This window comes from Loxodonta africana, chromosome 4 (assembly GCF_030014295.1).
Source record: "Loxodonta africana isolate mLoxAfr1 chromosome 4, mLoxAfr1.hap2, whole genome shotgun sequence".
NCBI classification, from domain to species: domain Eukaryota; kingdom Metazoa; phylum Chordata; class Mammalia; order Proboscidea; family Elephantidae; genus Loxodonta; species Loxodonta africana.
In genome coordinates, this window is record NC_087345.1 from 138,048,252 (window position 1) to 138,071,264 (window position 23,013).

Below are 23,013 nucleotides of genomic sequence, written 5' to 3' on the forward strand. Positions count from 1 at the left end.
TCCAAAACTAGTTTGGGTTTGACTGTGAGAGGGCTGGAGTCGCTGGTGAACAGTTGATGCCTTCAGCTACAGAGGTACCTTGGAAGAAAGGCTTGGTAATCTACTTAAAAAAAAAAATCAGCCACTGGAAACCTTACGGAGCAATTCTACTCTGACACACATGGGGTCACCATGAGTTGAAGTTGATTCGATGGTAACTGGTGAGGGGGGATAAGCAGGAGGCTTGACAATTCTATTATTTTTGTCTGACTCTCCACACTTAAACGTAAGCTCCTCAAGGGCAACAACTTGGATTTTATTTACTGCTGCATCTCCAGTAGCTAGAACAGTGCCAGACATATTCTAGGTGTTCAACAAAAGGCATTTCTTCATACCAGAAATCTACACTGAGGTCAAAGTCCTTGCTGATAAAGATAGTGGAAAGTGCCTTGCTTAGCCTCATCTGAGCATACATCTCCCTCATGGGAGTGGGCACCTGTGGTCAAGGGTTCTTCCCATGCCCCTTCCCATTTGGGTCTTCCCATACCCCTTTGCCATGATGCCATCTCAATGGCACCTCACTTCTGGTCCAGTCATGGGGTTCTACAGAGCCCAGGCAAGAGAGAGACAGAGAGGGAGGGCTCCTCACCCAGGGCCACGGGAGGACACCAAAGTCAGAGGCAGGAACAGAGCAGAGGGCTGAGGAAAAAACTGAGACCCAAAAAGCCAAACGGGGAATGTGACGAGTTGCCAAACCAGAGAGAGAGAGCAGAAGCAAATATCAAAGTCAGGGACTATAGCCAGGAATCCCAGACCCAGGGAGATGAAGAGAAACAGCTAGTGGGCCAGGCGTAACTGGGGAGGGGTGAGGCCTGTCCCTGGAGCAGGCATTTGAGGCTTGCTTTTATGTGCCTCCAGGGGCGAGGCTAGGGTGGGTTATTCAAGATTAAAGGGGGCCTTGGGCGATGGACAGAATGCTATTTCCTGGGGGCTCATATTTTTCTAGGGCTAAAGCTGGGGAGACAGGATGTGGTCTTAGAAGTCAAAAGGCTGGCTTCAAATCCAAGCTTCCCACTTCCTGACAATGTAACCCAGTGCAAGTTACTTGAAAGAACTCTCATCTTCACTTTCTGTTGGAAGGTGCAAAAGCTTGGAATCAGGAATCTGTATATCCCCAACAAGCTCAAAATGATATTTGGCATTCGCCAGCAACGAAGTGGCTATATCAGAATCAGGGGGCATTTAAAGAAAGAAATTGGAAAGAAGTCAGCCAAGTGGTTACTGAAGAGGAAAAGCAGAATGAGAGAAAATGCCACACTTCAAAAGTTTTCAGCTTGGCCTCTGAGGAAGGGAGACTGCAAAGAGAAGCAGATCCCTTTGATACCAAGAAAACTTTTATACAGTCACACGGTACTCAGCAGACTCGGTCTGAACATCTGATGACTGCCTGATGACTTCTAAAATGGGATTGCCAGGTGCCAGCTGGCAAACACATTTCCCTCCAATGCGGATGGTTGTCTAATTTTTTACTTCCCTTTATTCTTCACAATCTCCTGGACCCCATATTGCCTCCATAGAAATGAGTCTTTTACCCAAGAGGCAAAGGCACTGCATTCACAAAGATGAGAAAGCTTTGATTGTTGTGCCAAAAAATGCCAGTAGCTCTCTGGGACTTGATGGGGCCAGCTTCCAAATATCCCACTCAGCATCAGGCAAACCCTGGGGACAATTCCCTGCATATTTATAACCTACTGTCCACCTACAGTCATGAGCACTGGGTGAGGAGCCAGAGATCTGGATTGAAGTATAAGATCTGCCATGTAGTAACCAGGTGACCTGAAGTCACTGATCTCTCTGAGCCCCAGTTTCTTCATCTATGAAGAGAATGTCTACAACCTCACAGTGTAGCTGCAAGTATCAAATGTAATAGTGTATTCGGAAGGGCTTTGTAAGCTGAAAAGTGCTATAAAAAGTCAGGGGTGGTATTATTATCATGGCATGTTATTATTCCAGCCTTTATGCTTCAAGGGAAACCCTGGTGGCCTACTGGTTAAGTGCTACCACTGCTAATCAAAAGGTCGGCAGTTTGAATCCACCAGGCGCTCCCTGGAAACCCTATGGGGCAGTTCTACTCTGTCCTATAGGGTCGCTATGAGTGGGAATCGACTTGACAGCAGTGGGTTTTTTTTTTTTTTTTTGGTTAAGCTTCAACCACTATGCCTCCATGTTTGTTGCCAGAGTCAATGATGTATCAGTTAGAATTAAGTTTGGCTGCTAATTACAAAAAACAAAAACAAAAATACAAAGTAAAAGTGATTTGAACAAGAAATAAGTTTATTTCTCTCTTATGTAAAATTTGTTCAGAGCTGTTATAATGCTCCAGGGTACCAAGGATCCAAAATCCTTTTACCTTGTTGGTTTATCATAGGTAATGGTTCATTCCTAAGGTCATTTCATGGTTCAAGATGGCTGCAGGAAATCCAGCCATTACATCACATTCCGGTTAGCTGAAGAAGGAGTGAAGAAGGGCATGCCCCTTCCCTTTTAGGATACTTCTGGGAATTGCATCTCTGCTTACCTCCTTTGGCCAAATTTAGTCACATGGCCACATCTAGCTGCAAGGCTAAAAAATATGTTTTTTATTCTGAGTGACCACGTGCTCAGCTAAAATTGGGGGGTCCTATTACTCACAATGAAGAGGAAACCAGGGGATCGCTACCACAAATGGTCATTTCTTTGGCTTCATTTTAATCTATTTGTCAGTAACATTTGACCACCTCCCTGGAAAAATTCTTCTCTTTACTACTGAGAAGAAAACCACACTCTTCTGGTTTTCTTCCTCTTCTCTTCTCTTCTCCCCCTGAATGTTGGAATGCCTCAGGGCAGTCCTGGGACATCTTCTCTTCTCCATCCACACTCTCCTCTAAGTAATCTCATTTAATTCCAAGGATTTAAATACCAATCCTAGTGCCAGTGATCCTAAATCCAACTCTAACTTCTCCCCTTAATTCCAGAATCATGTATCTAGCTGCTACTTGACATTTCCATGTGGGTGTCTAATAGGTATCGCAACCTGAACTTTTAAAAAAAAAATTCTATTGTGCTTTAAGTGAAAGTTTACAAATCAAGTCAGTCTCTCATACAAAAATTTATATACACTTTGCTATATACTCCTAGTTGCTCTCCCCCTAATGAGACAGCACGCTCCTTCTCCCCACCCTGTATTCCCTGTGTCTATTTGGCCAGCTTTGCCCCCCTCTGCCTTCTCATCTCCCCTCCAGACAGGAGCTGCCCAGATAGTCTCATGTGTCTACTTGATCCAAGAAGCTCACTCCTCACCAGTATCATTTTCTATCTTATAGTCCAGTCCAATCCCTGTCTGAAGAGCTGGCTTTGGGAATGGTTCCTGGGCAAACAGAAGGTCTGGGGACCATGACCTCCAGGGTCCTTCTAGTCTCAGTCAGACCATTAAATCTGGTCTTTTTACAAGAATTTGAGGTCTGCATCCCACTGCTCTCCTCTTCCCTCAAGGATTCTCTGTTGTGTTCCCTGTCAAGGTACTCATCGGCAACCTTAACCCTTGATCACCGCCCACAAACTTGCTCCCTGCCAAGCCTTTTCTCATCTTGGTCAATGGCTAGAGCCAGGAACTTTGGAGTTAGTCTTAGTTCCTCAATTTCCCATACTCCCTACATTCAAGCCAACTGGAAATCCTAGTGGCTCTGTCCTCAAAACATATCTCAAGGTCATCCTCTTTTTTTCATCTCCACCACTACGCCCTAGTCTAGAGCACCACCGTCTCTCAACTGGGCTTTTGCAGAGCCTTTTAACTGGGTCTCCCTGCTTCCACTCTTGCCCTCCTATTATCTATCTCCACTCAACTGCCAGAGCAGTATTTTAAATAAGTAAATCAGGAAAAAGATGGTGGATTAAACACATATACACCTACTTTGTTCTCTCTTGAAACCCTTCTAAGATGACTGTGAAGGCATAAATCCTAAAAGACAAAGAGAACAGGAGAGGGGATAATAGTAACAAAAACTCAGAAGCTTGGAAATGGATGAGTGGTAACTGAGTTGATGGATACAAAAAAAATTGAATCCTAACCCAGAGAAAGCCAAAAAGGACCATGATTTATACCAAAGAACCCTCCAAAAGTCAAGAATTGGTGACACTAGGTATCTTTGCAAATTGGAAGCAGATAGATCCCCAAAATCCTGTCCTCAGCTCCATGCAGCTGGAGGGCTTCCCAACTCAGGCAGCAGCCAGAAGAGGGTAAATGGGGTATGCCCTAGAGTCCTGTGCAGAAAACAGGGAGATTAAGTAAGTTTCTATGCTTAATGTTAAGACATCCCCAGCCATCTTCTCCCACTTGGTTCCTAGAATGCTGGCAGCCAGGCAGCAGACCCCAGCAAGAGCTTAGAGGACCCCTCTCTATGGAATCTAACCAGGCCAAAAGGAACTACCTGAAAAGACCCACGTGAGAGGTGCCTAAAGAGCCCAGCAAGATGGTCACAGGGTGAAGCCCTGCCTATAAATCCTGCCCCCAGGGTCAGCTGGAGCTTCGAATCAGCTTCTAGTGCCCACTCTTAAGTACAGGCAGACAATCGAGGACTACTGGGCTCCTGAGGAAAGGCTCTAACTTAAATGACAAAGACCAAAACCAAAAGAAAATCAACTGGGAGGAAACAGATCACTGGAGAGAACTACCTCCCTGAAATCATTACTGTCCTCAGATAAATAAATGAGCATGTTGGCTCCATGGTTTACTACGCTAGCTGAATCCCAGCCCTCTCGCTGCTACATCCAACTGCTCTGCAATTCCTGGTGACTGTGTCCTCAGAACACCCCAAGGTCATTCACTTTCTTTCATCTCCACCACCACACTCATTTGGGAGGAAACAGTTCCCCCCAGTTGAGAACATGTCAAATTCTGCCTCAGTTCAGCACCCTTGCAATAGAAGTTTCCTTCCCTAGATCTTCAGAGTCGCTGGGTGGCACAAATCGTTAAGCGCTCAGCTGCTAAAAGGTTGGCAGTTCAAGTCCACCCAGAGGCACTTTGGAAAAAAGGCTGGTGACCTACTTCCTAAAAATCAACCATTGAAAACCCTGCGGAGCATAGTTCTACTCTGACACACATAGGGAGGGTCACCATCATGAGTCTGATTTAATGCAACTGTGTATTTTTTCCGTAGGTCTTCACATGGTGGGCTCCCATCTTTGCCTCAGAGAGGCCATTGGCTCACCACTGAGAAGCTCCACTTCAGTCGCCCTCTAACACAGAGGTCAGCAAACTTTTCCGTAAAGGGCTAAACCAAACCCATTGCCATCGAGTGTATTCCAACTCCTAGCAACCCCTACAGGACAGAGTAGAACTGCCCCACAGGGATTCCAAGGCTGTAACCGTTATGGAAGCAGACTGCCACATCTTTCTCCTGAGGCTGGTGGATTCTAACCGCTGACCTTTCCGTTAGCAGCCAAGTGCTTAACCACTGTACCACCAGGACTCCTTCGTAAAGGGCCAGATAGTAAATATTTCAGGCTTGTGAGCCATATACCAGTCTCTGTTGCAACTACTCAACTGTACCATTGTAGTGAGGGAGCAGCCATAGAAAATAAAAAAACAAATAACTACGGCTATGTTCCAATAAAACTCTATTTATGGACACTGGAACGTGAATTTCCTATCATTTGCACATGTCACAAAAGTGCTTTTTTTGCTTTTGTCACCCATTTAGAAATGTAAAAACCATCTTTAACTTGAGGGCTATCCAAAAACAGGCAGTGGGCCAGATTCAGCCAGCCCTGTTCTAACACATCATCCTGTTTTACTTTCATAAAAGCACTAATCACTTCCTGCTGTTTGCTTGTCTATTTATGTTTTTTTGTTGTTTATCATATGTCTTTCCTGCTAGAACAGAAGTTACATGAGAACAAAGCCCTTTGCCTTCTTCACTAGTGTATCCCCAAAAGTATACTCCCTAAAACATAAACCTGTTTGCCATCGAGCCAATTCCGACTCGTAATGACCCTATAGGACACAGCAGAACTGCCCCATAGGGTTTCCAAGGAGCGGCTGGTGGATTCAAACTGCTGACCTTTTGGCTAGTAGCTGTAGCTCTTAACCACTGCACCACCAGGGCTCCAGCATAGCCCCAGGGCCTAGAATTTGCTGCTGTTGTTGTTAGTTGCCATCGAGGTGGCTCCAACGCATGGTGACTCCGTGTGTGTAGAGCAGAACTGCCTTCCATAGGATTTTCAAGGCTGTGATCTTGTGGAAGCACGCCTCCAGGCCTTACTTCCGAGGTGCCTCTGGGTGGGTTTGAATAGCCAACCTTTCGGGTAGTAGTCAGCACATAACCATTTGTACCACCCAGGGACTCTTACACCTAGAAAAGTGCTTGGCATATAGTATGTGCTCGAAAAATGTTTGCTGTGTGAAGGGTTGACTGCAGTGCGACCCGCCAATCACCTGCAAGCAGTTCTTCAAAGTACCAGCCCTCAGGCATAATAATAGCAACCCCAAACTCACTGCTCCCCCATCTCTTTCTCTTTTCTTCCTGCTGCTGCTCCCTTCCTTCCTTCCTTCATGCCAAGTCATAAGCCTGTCTGTGATACCCAGGGCTACCCACGAACCTGAGAGCCAAGCCAAATGCATAGTCTAAGGCCAGTCTGCCTTCTGCGTTCCCAGACACAAAGGTGAGGGAGAAGTGTCAGGTAGATGATCCAGCCCACAGACTGAGAGGAAGGTGCCTGAGACTGACTGCCAGGCTGGGTCACGGAGGCCATGCCTCCTGGCTCCCACCCGGGAAGGGAGAGGGTCTTGTAGGGGGTGGGGTGGGGAGGGGGGGAGTTTGCTCCACATAAAAATGGGCCTTCTGAATTATCCCTGTCTAAACTCGAGATGAGTAAAAGTGAGGATAGTATAACAGCTAACACACATTAAGTGCTCAAGAGTTTGAGGAATGACTGACCAAATATTGTAGCCTATTCAGTAGCACTGTAACTTTTCAGCATGATATGGTGATTTGCAGTGACCAAAACAGGAGTCCTCTCCACCCAATGTCCAGAAAAAAGGACTCATTGACCCAGGATGGAAAAATTCAAGTCCCCACTGTGGAGATAGAGGCATTAGGCTCTCAACATTGATCCAACACCATTAAGGTCATCCAACCACCTACTTAAACTTGTGTACAGTCCACCATTTGCAGACGATCTGGTTTCCCGCAGAGGCTCCCCCAAGAGAAAAGAATGTGCTGACCAGCAAACAGTATGCCGGTGTCCTGGGAGTGGTGTTGCTCAGTGTAAATCAGTGGAGTGGTAATTGGGCTTATCAGCCACGCTCTTCTGATTTGTGGGCCTGCTCACTCCGGGTCCAAGTGCTAAAGTCGAGGTTCCTAAGATGCCAAAGCTGGAGACGACATCCTGCCCATCCTCTGAGCACTCTTTCTTTACATCCAACAGCGTTTGTGTCTATTTGTTATCAGTACCCAAGGCCATGCTTCTAAAGCTGTAATACAGCCTCTGGGGAACCTGACCATGGAACTTCCTCCTGGAGCCACATCTAGGAGATGGAAAGGGGTTTATAAAAAGCATTGGTGGCACAACAGTTAAGTGCTCAATGGCTAATGGAAAGGTTGGCAGTTCAGACCCACCCAGCAGCTTCTCAGGAGAAAGACCTGGTGATCTGCTTTTATAAAGATTCCAGCCAAGAAAACCCTACAGGGCATTTCTACTCTGTCACATGGGGTCGCTGTGAGTCAGAATCAACTTGAGGGCACTCAACGACAACAACAAGGGGTTTATATAACCCAAGTGGCAGCCAAGGCACTGGAGAGTAAAGTGATAGTGGCTTTAACCTTATCCCATGTTTGACCACCCACTCTGAAGAGTACTTTCCATTTTCTTACAAAGGGACTCGGGCTAGGAGGGTGGGCAGCTCTGCTCACGACGGCTCTGACTGCCTGCTTGCACTGACTTATCCAGTTTCCAACAGTCTCACCTCAATGGCCCCAGTCTGCACTGCTGTTTCTGTGCTGTGTTGACAGGCATGGAACCCCTTGGCGTCCATAAAAAAGAAAAGCACTCGCACCAAGGCCTTTATGTATGTATCAGATTTTACTGAAGATTTCGAGAGATGGAGGGGGGTTACATAGCAAAAATACAAAACATTTAAATATTAGACATCCATGAGCTTAGAGACCCTTGGCCATTCCCACCAACTGGACTCTAGCCTTCTGCGAAGGCATTTGACCATCCCTCCCCCTCCTCTCTCAGGAAGTAAAACAGAAACTAAATTCCTGACTGTTTCTTATTCAGAGTAGTTTAGCCCTCCAGTTGTTCTGCCCTCTTTTTCTAGGCCCTTCCCTGGGGTTTTTCTCTCACCTTAGCAGGCCACCAAACTATTTTCCCAATTAAAAACACTTCTCTCCCTGTTTTTGATACTTGGGTTAGGATGAGAGTGGAAAAGCACCATTTCTATGCTGGACAGTGTACATGCTAGACAGAGACATAAGGCCTCCTCCTTGTCTTCGTTGGCTGAAATTAGAAGTTTTTTCCTCTAAAAACAAGTATATGTGTGAATGTATGTGTTTTAGGGGCGGGACGAGCAGAGAGTCAGGGGAAACATTGATACACACACCTAAGGTGTTAACATTTTTTGAGCACTCATCAAGAGTTACGTGCGCTGCATATATACTATCACCTTTCTTCCTCCCAAAAGCTCTCTCAAATCAAAGCTGTTTTATTCCCTTTTCATAAATGAGGTTACTAAGGTTTCGAGAAGATAAGTCATTTGCTCAAGGTCACACAACTTGTAAGAGGCCAGTTCAGCCTAGATTGGCTTGGCTCCAGGGTTGAAGTTCTTAACGACTTAGATTGAACTCTTTGGGGAGAAACTTCTCACTCTCACTCTTAGAGCTAACATAACAGATAACGTTAAGAAGGGACCAAACACAATGACACTGGGGATAACCACCTCTGAGATAAAACCAAATGCATTTCCACTCTACCTCGCATTCATTCCTCTCTCCACGCAGCTGTGGCCCAGAAAGCAATGGCTAGCCAAAAGAGTACCGCACCACACCCCCACACTCAGCCTCTGTCAGCTTTTGAGTTCCCTCCTGTCAAGGTATGACCTCCTCTACCTCCAGCCTCCTTCACTACACAGCCCACTGTCCTCTGAATCCCAGTCCAGGAGAGAGAGCAAGTATCTGGATCAAGCACACACAGCAATGCGGGAGGCCCTGAGCAAGGTCAGCCACCATGGCCTCTGCTCCTCCTTCCACTGGCTCCAGGCCTGAAAGGGCAGAAGTCCACGTGTACACACACACAAATACCAAACACCTAGCGGATTTCTCTCTTGTGAGGAAGACCATCCCACTCTGTGAAAGTTAACTGACGGCCCCTGGGGCACAATCTACTCGGTCATCACCACACCCCACAAGACTGGTGGTCTGTTTCCCTTCCCCACCTCGACAGAGCTGCCTGTTAGCTCTAGGTTGTGTCAGGAGGGGAGACGAGCTCTCTATGCCTAGAAGGTTCAGGGCGCCTCACTCACCTCAGAGCCAAATGACATGCATCTCACTGCCTTACACATATTCATTTCTTCATCAAATGTTTACTGAGCACCTGCGGGTTTCCAGACATGGTGTTCAGTTTACAAAGTATCAGATACAGGAAATCTATAGTCTCCATCAACAGGAGCTGAATCTAGTAGGAAAGACAAACTCAGAAGCAGACAATTAAGACTTCTCTGTAGTCCATGGCAGCTGGGAGAGTTGTTTTTTAAAAGACTTACTCCCTTGCTGAAAATACTCCAAGGCCTTCCCATCACACTGAGTAAAACTCAAATTCCTTATCATGGTGTGCACGATCCAGCCCCTGCCTATCTCAACACCTTACCTCCTGCATCACTTTCTCTCTCTCTCCCTATATTCCAGACACACTGGCCTCTTTTCTGTACCTGGGACACATCGGTCACCTTCCTGCCTCCAGGGCTTGCCATTCTCTCTACTTGGAATACCTTTCCCTCACCCTGCTTGCGGTTGGTCTTTCTCATCCTTCAGGTCTCAGCTCAAATGCCACCATCTTAGGAAGGCCTTCCCTGACCCCCGCTATCTAAAGTGGCCTCCCCAGTAACTCTCAGCCTTAGAACCCTGCTCATTCCCTTTATATCACTTGTCACAATCTGCACTTGTCTTATTTGCTTGCTTGCTTGACCTTGTCTGTCTTGGTCACTGATATATTCCCAATGCCTTGCACAAGGTGGAAGTTTTAAAAAAATTTGCTAAATGAAGAAATTAATGCATTAATAACCCAAGCAAGTTAATTGACCTCTCCGTGCCTCATGTTCCTCACCTTTAAAATGGGGATAGCATAGTACCTACCATGTTGTTGTGAGGGTCAGAAGACAGCATGGTGGTACCTGTATCCAGGGAACATGTAAAAGGTGCTCTAACAGGATGTCAGACGCATGAGAAGAGGTGACTTCAAGTTGGCTCTTAAAGATTGAATTACAGTTCACCAGGGGGAAGAGTGTCCTGGCTAAGGGAACATGCAGTGCCAAAGCCCCAGGGAAGGAAGGATGTGCTGGGAACAATAAGTGACTCAAGAGTGGCTGGAGGCAGGGAGGGCCCAGAGAGTGCCAGATGAGGCTGCCAGGTAGGTGGAGCCAGGTCAGTATCCCCATTTGCCCCGAGAGTCACGGTCTGCTCTACACCAGGGGGAGAGGCACCCAAATCGGCTGTTGTCTACGGCTGACTGGCTTGGTATTTGCAGCTGTAAGCAGGTGACTCTCCTTTAGGCTGCTGAGGTCAGTTCATAATGGGAAGGGAAAGCTCACAGCCAACACCTGGGACGAACTCCATCTGCACTGACCTCCTTCCCCACCCCTGACACAAAAAGATTGCTTCCTTCATTTGGGCACCTGTCCTGCCGGAGTCTTACCACACTGTGTAGTCAGTCAAGCTGGAAGGGAGACAAAGACTGTGACTGACAGGGAAGGGGCTGGGGGCCTTACATCAGCAGAGAGTCACACACGTACACGTGAGCACATGCCTCCCGCACAGGAAGTCAGTCCAATTCGTTGGGCGCCTCGGCCTGCTTCCATATCACACCATCTGTGGAAGGGAGCAGGGCCTGCATGGACAGGGGGTCGCACAGTGTGACCTGAGGTCTAACAGAGCCCTGATACCCAGGGGTATTTGGTTAAAGCTGCTTTTTTGACGAGAGGGAGTGCTGGCTTATGGCGAGAGGGAGACATGATGGCCTGCTTCTTTTCCCCGTCTGGAATGCTGGTGGGGCTTCCTCCCATCTGCTTATCTAAACACTGCCATCCTTTAAGGAAGGCCTAGCTCCCCTCAAGTGCTACTTCTTCCCTGAATCCCCCACACCCTGATTGCTGCCATCTCTGAACTCCTGAGGATCAGCCCAGCCCACTATGTACTCTTCCAACTGACTGCTTATAACACTAACAATAGCTTATATTTATGAAACACACGCATGAGTTTGGCACTATGCTGGGTATTCTACATATATGAGGTAGGTACTATTGCAATACCCATTTTACAGATGGGGAAACCAAGGCACAGTGAAATTAAGTAAATCGTTCCAAGGTCACACAGCTAGTCAGCAGCAAAGCGCCAGGACTGCAATCCTTGCAGCCTGATCCCAGAGCCCTTGCTCCTAACCGCCACTCTGTAACACCTCCTAGATGCGGTCTTACCATTTTTGGAAGATGATACCAAAGAGCCACTAGGTGGCAGCAAAGAGTCAGCTCCAGCCCTCTGAGGAACCTATTTTACTGCCTCTTGCACCAGTCACTTTATAGACATTATCCTCTCTCCTCCCTAAGGCCTCCTAAGGTACGTGCTGTTGTCTTTCAACTTTGCAGAGAGGACAGGGTACGAAGGTTCACACAGGTTAAGAAATTTTTCCAATGTCAGGCAGCCGGGAATTCTAGGACTGGAGCCACGACAGCCAAAACTCAAAGCTCAGGAGAATTAAGTCAGGAAACCCCTTTAGTTGGTTAACTCTGGGCCCAGAGCAGGTACTACCCTCCTTCTCCTTCATCCTCAGACAGTGCAGAAATTGCCCTTTGGGGAGGGAGTTAGACTACCTGGGGTTAGTTCCAAGGAGGTCACCACCCCAACAGGCATATTGGCTGGGAGGATTTTGAGGTTAGATTGTCAGAACTGAAAGGGTCTTAGAGACCACTGGCCCACCACACACCTCTGATCAATGCTCTTGGCCTTCATCACCAACAAGGATGCTGCATGATGCCACCCTGGCCTGGCTTCAGCACCGTCACCCCTGCTCTCCCTGTCTTGGGCTCCTCTGGCCTGGACCAATCCCCCAACAAGCCAGCATGGCCACCATCAGGGAGGATGTTGGCCGTGGAATCCATGTCCATTGGAAATGGTTCAAAACTAAAGAGCTCTGACTGTGTCCCCTTCTACCATTCACAACAACCTGTCACTTCCACACCTAAAACCCAACCCCCAGGCTGGACCAGACCTCCTGTGTGAGCTGTCCTAGGGGTGCAGAAGCAGAAGGGGCCAGGTGTGCTGGTGCCTTCCTGTACAAGTAGCTGTGGGTGCATACGCAGGACGAGCAGAATGAAGAGTCCACGTGCCATCCTCAGGCCGCCCAGGGTGGCCAGGGACTGGAGTAGCAGCAGCGGCAGGACCATCACATCTTGAGCTTCAGTGTTGGTGCCCATGTTCCTGGCTGAGTCCTTTGGGGCGCTGGCTTCAGAACTGCCCAGGGGGCAGCTCCGGGGCATTGCGTCCAGCCTGCCTCCTGACTGCCCCACCCTTCTACCTGACATGTCTCCCCAGTCCCTCCCAAGGCTCATACAGCCAGACCAGGTCTTCTGAAAATACACAACATGTTGGGTTTATTTGGGGTGGGGCATTGCAGGTGCAGGTACTGTCTGTTCCTCAGTAGGAAGAGTCAGGACCTCAACTCTCTCGGCATTTCAAGAGGCTGCTCCTGCAGGTCCCCTCCCCACGTCCCCATTTCCTGCACACACGTCTCTTCCCTCCCTACCACCCGAGTCTCTATTCCTTCACCAGCCGGTAGATATGGTGCTGAGCCCCGTGCTCACTGGCTGACACCTCAAAGACGTAGGCAATGCACAGCAAGGTCTCCTGCGTGTCTCTGTTGGTGACCACCTGCAGGTGAGAAAAAGATGAGAGTTTAGGCCCCAGAAGAGGGAACTGCACCTGCTCCATCCACCTGTCAGCTGCCACCCCACACCTGCAGCACCTCCCGCCACACACCTGCAGGATGGTGAAGTTCTCCAGCACGCTGTTCATCATGTACTTCTCAGGCAGGTGCTTCAGTTTGTGGATAAAGTTGATCATGTACTCACAGAGTGGGGACCGGTGGATGCGGTACAAGTAGTGGCCATTCTCATAGCGGGCATACTCTGTCTGCAGACCCAGGGGACAGCAGGGGCTTAGAATCCCTTTGACCACCTCCAGCCCAGGCCCAACTCCACGACCCAGTCACTATAAGTGGGAAGAAAAGGCAGGAAGCCTGGAGGCCCTGAGAACAGAGCCACCCTTCAAGGTTGGTGGATATTAAACGAGGCCTTCCTCCTCCATTGGTGACGGGGAGAAACTGGGTTTGGGGAGGTGGAACTCGAAGAGACAAAAGAGCAGTGGCAAGAGGGGGGATGGGATAGAGTGGTCAATTCTGATGGCACATTAAAATAACATGGGGGAAAGGACAGCACGAGGGATCCTTGTGGTGATGGGACTGTTTGACGATGGTAGTAATTATGCAAATCTACACACCTAGATGCACACACACACAAGTGTATGTAAAACTGGTGAAACCTAAATAAGACTGGTGGACTGTATCAATGTCCACTTCCTGGTTGTGATACTGCACTACAGTGACGCAAGATGTTATCATCGTGGGAAGCTGGGCGAAGGGTACACAGGATCTCTCTGAATCTACAATGATTTCAAAATTTAAAAAAATTTTAACTAAAAATAAAATAACCTGGGGAAGTTTTTTAAAAGCTGTTCTTGCCTAGAGATTTTGAATTGGTGTATGTTGGGTGGGGTTTCAGGCATTGGTATGTTTCCAAAGCTCCTAAGGTGCAGCCAGGGGTGAGAGCCACCGGGATGGAAGGTCTCCTCCCTGGTACTAGCCCAGCACAGGGCTGTATTTGACATGAGGTGGTTAACACACTCAGCTGCTAACCAGAAGGCTGGTAGTTCGAGTCCACCCAGATATGCCTCGGAAGAAAAGCCTGGTGATCTACTCCTGGAAATATCAGCCACTGAAAACCCTATGGAGCACAGTTCTACTCTGATACACACGGGGTCTCCATGAGTTAGAGTCAACGTGACAGCAACTATTACTGGTAGATTATCCATAACTGACAGATTATGAAAGAAGACTTCACTAATTCATAAGAGTTTGGGGAAAGAGCTGGGGATAGGGGAGAAGACCCTGAAATAGTGAAAAGTTTTGGTCTCACAAATCTATGGGACTGTACAGAATCACAGGCTCTCAGAGTCTGAAGGTACTTTTGGTTGGAGGCCTTCTGGTCCCATCTTCCTAACACTCCCGTTACACAGTAGGACCAGAATAACAGCACTGCAGGAGTCTGCGTCAGTGAATAGCAAGGGTAACCTGTGAACTGTTCAGGGCTAAATGGAGGATTTTATCCACCCCACTCTCCACATCCCAAACATCTGCCAGAAGGCAGGGGAGCTGGGGTTCAAACCCCGGCCCATCTGAACCACTACCCTGCGCTGCCCTTGGCTAGGGGGGATGGAAGTGGGATTTCTGCAACTGTCACTAATACAAATAAAAAACCAGGGTCATGAATAGTTTTTAGCATTTATGGAGCAGAAAGTGAGCTGGGGTCCAAAAGAGCAGGGGACGCAGATCCAGGGGCTCTGGCTAGCGCTGCTTCTGCCACTGGCCAGCTGTGTGACCTGGGGAAAGCTTTACTCTCTCTGGGTCTCAACTGTGAAATGAAAGGGTTGGATAGTCCCCTGAGACCCCTGTCTGTGCTGTACCTCTGCTCTGGGAGAGGATACAGGGATGCCTGTAAGGAGGAGCTTAGAAGATGTACTCTTAGCCTGGGACGTTTAGCAATAGCCCTGGTGGACTGGGCAAGGCAGTTGCACTAAGGGGGCCCAAGTGAAGCACACAGCGCTAACAGGACAGAGGAGCAACAACAAGGAGGTTGAAGGATGGTCTGGAAACTGGAGGTCACTCTTCCTGAAAGCACATGGCAGGCACAGCGAGGCCACCTCTGACTGGGCCACTCTGAGCAGGCCTGTCCTCACCTCAGGGGAGCTCTAGGAAAGAACACCACAGGCCTCCACCCCTCACCCACCAGGTGGCCTCCTACCTCAACTTTCTCCACCACCTGCTTGCCAAAAGAGCAGACCTTGGTGGAGCAGGTGATTATCATGTTCTCGGGGCTCTCGTACTGGCTGGAGACCCCGTAGAAGGAGCTGCCTTCATCCTCGATGTTGGTGTTGAGGTCTGCCTGGAGGGAGACAGGGGGAAGCCAAGGAGATGGTCAGATACATCAGCAGTGGCCCCATTGGAGGGATGGAGTCAAGCAGGCCTCTGGGTCACAGTCCAGGGACTTAGGCTGGGAAGAAATCAGGAGGGCCTAAAGAGAACTTGGAAGGCTTCCACTTTCCCCCCTATCCAGGCCTGGTATGCTCATCAGGTCATGTTGCCCAATGAAAGGAAAAAGAAAACATCAAGACCTGCATTAGTTTCAAGCCACTGCTGCCCACTCAGACGTCAACATATTTGTCTTTAGGGCTTAAAATTGTAGAGTTTAAAGCTTTTTCCTTTAAACTGCAAAACATTTGAATCTGTATCAGTCATTTCTTCATTTCTACTTTAGTACAAATAAATTAATTAGAATCTTTCCAGTCAATTTTGATAGTGAAGAAAGCATGAAAACAGGAAACCAGGAAGATGGACTGACAGAGGGAAGAGAAATAGGGGAGGCTAGGGACCCTGGTGTCATCCAGACTCCTCTTTCTCTCATCCTCTGGTCCAGTTGGCCACCAACCAAAACCAAACCAAACTGGTTGCCACCGAGTTGATTCTGACTCATAGCAACCCTATAGGTCAGAGTAGAACTGCCCCATAGGGTTTCTGAGGAGCGGCTGGTAATTAAAACTGCCGACCTTTTGGTTAGCCGCAGAGCCTTTAACCACTTTACCACCAGGGCTCCACCAGACCCTGCCAATTTAGAAATGGTTCTGGGGACTGGCCTCTCAGAATGGGTCTAGCCATCCTTATCTTTCTGCATCTCTAACAGCCTCCAGACCAGTGTGCCCAACACAAGCCTTGCCTCCCTTTGGTTTATTCTCTAAGGGCTCTGAGAGTTCTCTTCACAAAAGTCTGATTACACCATTCTGTGGCTTAAAGCCCTCTCTCTCCTTGAGTGCCTTTGCCACACAGTAATATGCTCAGTCCTTGGCCTGGCTTACTAGGCCTCTCACTGGCCCACCCAGCAGTCTGCTAGCTCAGCTTCTCACCACACCCAAAATGCCTCTGTTCCTTTCACTGCTTTCCACTCGTTTCAGAGCTGGAGGGCAGCATGCTAGATACTGGTTTGATTTTAATTTTACCTACAGTACTTCTCTCTTAGAAAAGGTGAAATAAGACTCTGATGACTTCATACATTCCCTGTCAGAGGGATAAGGCAGGAACCTCTGCCTCATTTTATCACTGAGGCTCTCTGGTTATGCCTTGCCCAAGGTCACATGGCAGATAAGTGGTCTTTAGGTATTTAGGCTTCAACTCCAATGCTTATTCCAATCTAGCAGAATGCCAACAAAGGAGAGGGATGAAGATGTTGGATGTGACAAGTGGTGCCTTGGTGGCTGTGAGGCAAGAGTTGTATTTTTGAAGCTTTAGACAACGTAGGGATTTCTATCCCCAGAACTGAGGCCCCACATACAATCACCCCCTCCAAGTGAGGGATGCTAACAGAACAACTTAGGATTCAGAAGAAACACACAAACATACTACAAAAGGCTCATTCTTAGGGTTAAGCCTCTCCTCCCACCCACACCAGTCCCAAATCACTGCCAAGCTAGATCAGCACTGTTATCGTTATCTGCCGTCAAGTCAATTCCCACTCACGGCTGCCCTGTGTGTGCAGAGCAGAACTGCTCCATATGCGTCTGAAGGCTGGAACCTTTCACAAGCAGAGCACTAGGCCCATCTTCTGAGGTACCTCTGGGGGGGTTCAAACCGCCAGCCTTCCAGCTAGTAGTTGAACATTTAACTTTTGGCGCCACCCAGGGACCAGAATGCAGCCGTATAAATGGGGTGGGAACTCCCAACCTTGATAAAGATTCTGACACCAAGGACTTTTCTGCACAAAGGTACGGGAATCCCCGGAGGCCCAGGGCAATATCCAGAGGCCGGCACCAGGCAGTTCTGTTACTAGCTATTGGGGAAGCTCTGTCATTCTTTTTCTCTCCTTTGGGGAAATAATTTTTCCAGGAGAGAGCAAACGTTCTTTAGGCTGACAGGGGAATGTTAATTGTTTTATGGCAAAATAGAATATTATTGGCTGCAAAAAATGTTGAGAAGGACTTTTATTATTTTTTTATTGTGCTTTAAATGAAAGTTTACAGTTCAAGTTAGTTTCTCATACAAAAATTTATACACACATTGTTATGTGACCCTAGCTGCCCTCCCTATAATGTGACAGCACACTCCTCCTTTCCACTCTGGATTTCCTGTGTCCACTCAGCCAGCTCCTGTCCCCCCTGCCTTCTCATCTCACCTCCGGACAGGAACTGCCCATTTAGTCTCATGTATCTACTTGAGTTAAGTACCACCCTCTTCACCGGTATTATTTTATGTTTTATAGTCCAGTCTAATCTTTGTCTGAAGAGGTGGCTTCAGGAATCGTTTCAGTTCTGGGCTAACAGAAAGTCCAGGGGCCATGTCTTCCAGGAGGACTTTTATCTTGTATTGGGGAATGACATACTGTCACGTGAAAAAAAGCAGGTTACAGGACAGAACGAAGATGGATTACTTTTATGATCAGGAATAAAAAAAAGCTGTTTCCATGTCGAAAGAGAATGGCATGTTTTAATGTGCTCTGGATTGGCTTTAATGAGGCCATTAAAAAGGAAATTAAAAAAGAAAAAAAAAAAAAAGACTGGGAACCCTGGTGGCGTGGTGGTTACGTGCTGCCGCTGCTAACCAAAAGGCTGGCAGCTGGAATCCACCAGGTACTCCTTGGAAACCGTATGCGGCAGTTCTATGCTGTCCTATAGGGCCCCTAAGAGTCAAAATCCACTGTACGGCAACGGGTTTTTTTTTTTTGTGTGTGTGATTAGCCCAGGGGTAGCTGGTTGGTGCAAACAGTTAAAGTGCTGGGCTGATAACAGAGAGGCTGGACGGTTTTGACTACCCAGGGGCACCTCAGAAGAAGAGCCTACTGAGTTACTTCCAAAAAATCAGCCACTGAAAGCCCTACGGAGCACAGTTCTACTGTAACACACATGGGGTTGCCATGAGTCGGAGCTGACTTGACAACAACTGGTATGGTTTTTTTGGAGACTGGCCCAAGATCTTATGGTTAAACAACAAGGTGAATTGGGACCAGATCCTGGGCTTTCTCTACTAAATCACATGCTCCTCCTAGGAGACTGAGTTCGTCAGACAGACTATTCCCTAAAAAGGGGCTGGGGGACAGTCTATGCGCTCAGGATGTGCTGCAGCTAGAGGCACAGGGCAGAGACCTGGACCATGCCTGAAAAAGGGCTGGCAGGAAGCCCTGCTGCCTGGGAAGGCAGCATCTGAACCTGGGGCGCCAAGAGGTGAGGCCAGGACATGAAACGACGATGACTCTTGGGCTTTAGCCGCTCAGTGCCTCTTGCTGACTAATACGAGATAATCTGCACATGTCTTCTGTGCACCTGATGGTTTACGTCGGCTCGCTTTTATTCCTTAACTCCATGCTAAGAATACAGATGTGAAATCAAGGATTATATTTTTTCTAACATATATGAAAAGAAAAAAATGTTTATTCACGCACCTAAAAGAAGGCAGTGCTCCAGGCTTGGGAAGGACTGGTACAAACACCTCCCTGGCCCTTCCCAATGCACACAGGCAGTGGCTGCTCCCCCAGGACCTCCACAGCAATTTGAACACGCCCCTTCATCACCCTGTGCTCTAATCATCTGTTCAGGCATCCTTGCCCCCTTCCAGAAGGTAAGCTTCTTGGAGGCAAGAACTAAGCTACGTTCATCCTTTCTCCCTAGGGCTTCATTACAGGTTCCATGTTGCTGTTCAATCTCTCACCTCTGGGTGGCACTGGGTGAGAAGAGAGAGGCCTCCTGGTCACAAAAAGGAAGTGGCAGAAAAAGAGGAGGGACCTACAATCTCCTCTAGGAGTGCTGGGCACCCCAGCTCCACCCCATCTCATCTCAAATACACTCCCAGGTCTTGTCAACACCTCCTACTCACCAGGCCCTTCTAGTTACTCTGTCACACACTTATCCAGTCCCAGCAAAACACTGATAGACAGTGGGGGCTCAAGGAGGTTGAGGCACTGTCTCTGCTCCCAGGGAATTTATAACTGTGGGGAGCAACTGGAATAAATAAGCTGGTGGCTAGGAGACAGCGATGGATCCCACAAGTGAGGGTCCAGAGTCGAGCCCAGAACCTGCTCAGTAGTTACACTGCACAGACCCAGGAGATGCCAGCCAGTGACACAGACAGCCAGAGCATCTCATCTTGTCCTCAGGCCTGATTCTTCTAATCGCAAACCCACTCCTTGTCCCGCAGTTAAACTTTAGGCATTGCCTGTCTACCCTTATATTTCCCCCAGTCTAAGCAACCCCCAAAACAAGCTTTGCTTCTCTCCTTCCTCAGCCTAAGAGGCAAGCTGCCCTTCCTACTACCCTGAGAGGTCCCCCACCCACCCTCCTGCCCTCTGAATGCCCCCGTGCTCCCCTCCTTCCACCCTATTCATAGCTGTGCGTGCGGGTGGGCAGCTCACAAGCTGTGCCTGGAACAGGTGTGGGGGATCGGGTGACTGACAGATGAGCCGAGACAGCCGCAGGCGGGTGTGGGGGCCTGGAGGGGCTCGGATTCATTGTCATGTGCTGGTATGTGCCTGGAAGAAATGTCAGGGCCCAGAAGGGAACAGCATGCTGGGATGGGAGGAAGGCCTGGGGCACTATTCCCCAGCCACTGCCACAGCCCAGGCCCCACCCAGCATTCCCAATGTGCTGACTTGGTGTTCTGGCCTTCAGTGTCCAGGAGTCCCCTTCCCCTCTGCTGTTCTCAGCGTGCTCTGGTCAAGGAGTGAGGGGCTTCGGCCTCTCAGTACCCTCTTGCAGACCCTTAGTACTCGCCACATGGAGTACAGCCTCAGCAACTTCAACCCCTCCTGCAGCCAGATGCCGTTTCCAGCTGGACGTGATTTGTCCTGATGCCACGAGGCTCTGAATTACTGCCACAGTCCCATCAATAAGTACAACGACCATTGCAGGGACATCACAGCCCTCTTTCCATCTAAGAAGGGTCTGGTCAACCCTCCAGCACACAAGCAGGGACCTCAAGGTGCAGGAGCAGGGACCGAGAAGACAGACTGGCAGGCAGGAAAAGAAGAGCAGGGTTTGGGAGAGACAGCATTGTTTCCTGGCCCAGGCAGTTTCCCTTCCTAATTGTGTGTGGCCGGTTCACAGGAGCTGATGGCAGAGAAGGAGTAACCAGGCAGGGGCCAGGAAAAGAGGCTTTCAGACACCGGGGGGTAGGGGTGGGGCCAAAGCTGCCTGTGAGGGACCCCAGGACTGACTTGAATCTCCTCATTAGCAAAAGTGAACATCTATTTTCCCCACGTTGCTGGTTGGCATTTCTCTGGTGCCTCCACCCTCCCCACACAGAAGGAGGAGGGACCAGACGATGGCCAAGAAATCCTGGCCCCTGACATTCTTCCAGCTCTTATTTCACCCACCCTCACCCTGCCTGAGCCCCTGGCATCCTAGGAGAGGCCTAGGCTCCAGCGGAGGCAGGGGTAGAGCTCCTCTTGACTGCCAGCTTAGCATACAGACAACAGGGTCTTAGAGACACAGCCTCTTGCAGGGCCTCAGGAACAAGCTGCTTATTTCACGTGGGGAAACAGCAGAGGCCCAGAGACACTGTTATGTGCTCCAGCTCCTGGCTCTCAGGTGGTAGAACCAAGACCATAGCCTCCATGTCCCAGCTGGGCCGGCAGCTGCCTGCCTTGTTCTCCCTGGACATGCAGTGAGGGCCTCACTTGTAGCCTAGCACTCCCCCTGTACTGTGGTACGGGCTCAGGAACCTGAGATCCACCCTGGACTCTCCCCAGAACACGAGCTCCTGGCCACAAGGGCCCTGCTGGGTCCACGCGCACAGCCATGGTGTGCATGGCACACAGCCGGAGCACAAAGTTCAGCAGGCCTCACACAGACCACATGCCACCAGCCTAATCCTCAGCACTGACTGTTCCCACCTTCCCTTCTTCCCCCATCGATCTACCTCCAACTCCTCCAAAGAGTCAGAAAAAGAGAACACGAGCCATGAGCAAGGTTAGAGGACATTCTAGTTCTTCCTCCCTACTTGCCAACCTTAACCTCCAGGCAGTGCGACTCTCCCCATTTCCTGGAAGGGAAGTCTGAGGTCTAGAAAACACAAGAAGCCCGACTGCCCCATCCTACATTGACTCCAGTCTGATCTGTCCAGGCTAACACTGTCTGCTATTCACCAGGAGTTTGGGGATCCTTTTTTAATTATTTCATATCTCTGTGCTTCAGTTTCCCCTCTGCAGAATGAGGCTATCAACTGTATATCACCTGTGTATAACAGGAATGACCACAGGAAAAAGTGTCACCCTTGATGGGCATCTCAAAGCTGGGCCGTGCCTCAGTTCCCCTCATTTGTGAGATAGAAGGCTAGGATAGTCCTCATCTGGAGGGAAGCTACAAGAATACAGAATATTAGCATCAGCTAAAAGAAGTCAGGAACTAATGAAAAGTGGCCCAAATATACCACCTGCCCCCTTCCAGGGCAAAAAACCCAAACCAACCCATTGCTCTAGGGTTGATTCCACTCATGGTTACAGAGTACAATGTCATAGCATTTTCTTAGATGTAAGCTTCATGGAACCAGATAGCGAGGCCTCTCTTCTGCAGCACCCCTTTAGGTTAGTAGTGCAGACTGCTTGTGCCACTCAGGGAGGCACCTCCTGCTACTACCAACCAGGTCTCCCTCATGGTGTATGAGTCAGTGCTGAAAAAGAGTCATAAAATCACCTTATCCACGCTCCTTCCTCTGAGGGAGAGCTAAGCCTGGACGGGCCAGTGTATGTGTGTTTGGAGGAGAGGGGAATGGTGCTTCAGAGAAGGTGTGGGCCAGAGCCTCCTTAGACACTGCAGGAATAAGGAGTTGCTATTGCTGGCTGGCTCCTTGAAAACTCTATGGGGCAGTTCTACTCTGTCCTATAGGGTTGCTATGAGTCGGAATCAACTTGATGACACTGGGTTTGTTTGGTTTGGTTTATTGCTGGCTGCACAGTGACAACATTAACTGGCTGCCCACAGCAAAGCCTCTTGTTTCCAATTCCCACGTTCAGGGCTGGAAGGAATAGTGGAGAGAGGGAAAGGGGAAGTGAGAACTTTAAGCCCTTCCTGAAGAAAGTAGAATGGCCTCTTGCCTCACACACCGCATCCCAAAGCAAAACTTTTTTGCTGGGCGCCCTCTGCACAGGGTGCTGGCTGAAGTCTTCTGCGTGGCCTACATTACAGCAGTCTCCTAGTTGCTTCCAGATGGGCCCCTAGCCAATCTGGGTGGCTGATTTATCCAACTAAGCACAACTCTGGCCATGTCATACTCTGTTCAAAAACCCTTAACGACTCCTTATTAACTAAAAAGAGGGATGGCAGATATATAGTGAATGTGCCACTATCCTCCCCTTCCTCAATGTGTCAAGCCTGGTGCTGTTGAGTGGATTCTGACTCATAGCGACCCTATAGAACAGAT

At 48.9% G+C, this 23,013-nt stretch overlaps 1 protein-coding gene across 1 annotated transcript in view; it reads right to left on the minus strand.

The window, feature by feature from the left end:
* Positions 1-12,851: 12,851 nt before the first annotated feature.
* The window catches only part of TEAD4 (TEA domain transcription factor 4), a 67,660-nt gene continuing 57,498 nt past the window's right edge, over positions 12,852-23,013 (minus strand). The window contains exons 9-11 of the mRNA XM_023548715.2: positions 15,362-15,502; positions 13,263-13,415; positions 12,852-13,154 (exon numbers count right to left, since the gene is read on the minus strand). Of these exons, the coding sequence (XP_023404483.2) occupies positions 13,041-13,154; positions 13,263-13,415; positions 15,362-15,502 (408 nt within the window). The 3' untranslated portion in view covers positions 12,852-13,040. The remainder of the gene's footprint in view (positions 13,155-13,262; positions 13,416-15,361; positions 15,503-23,013) is intronic.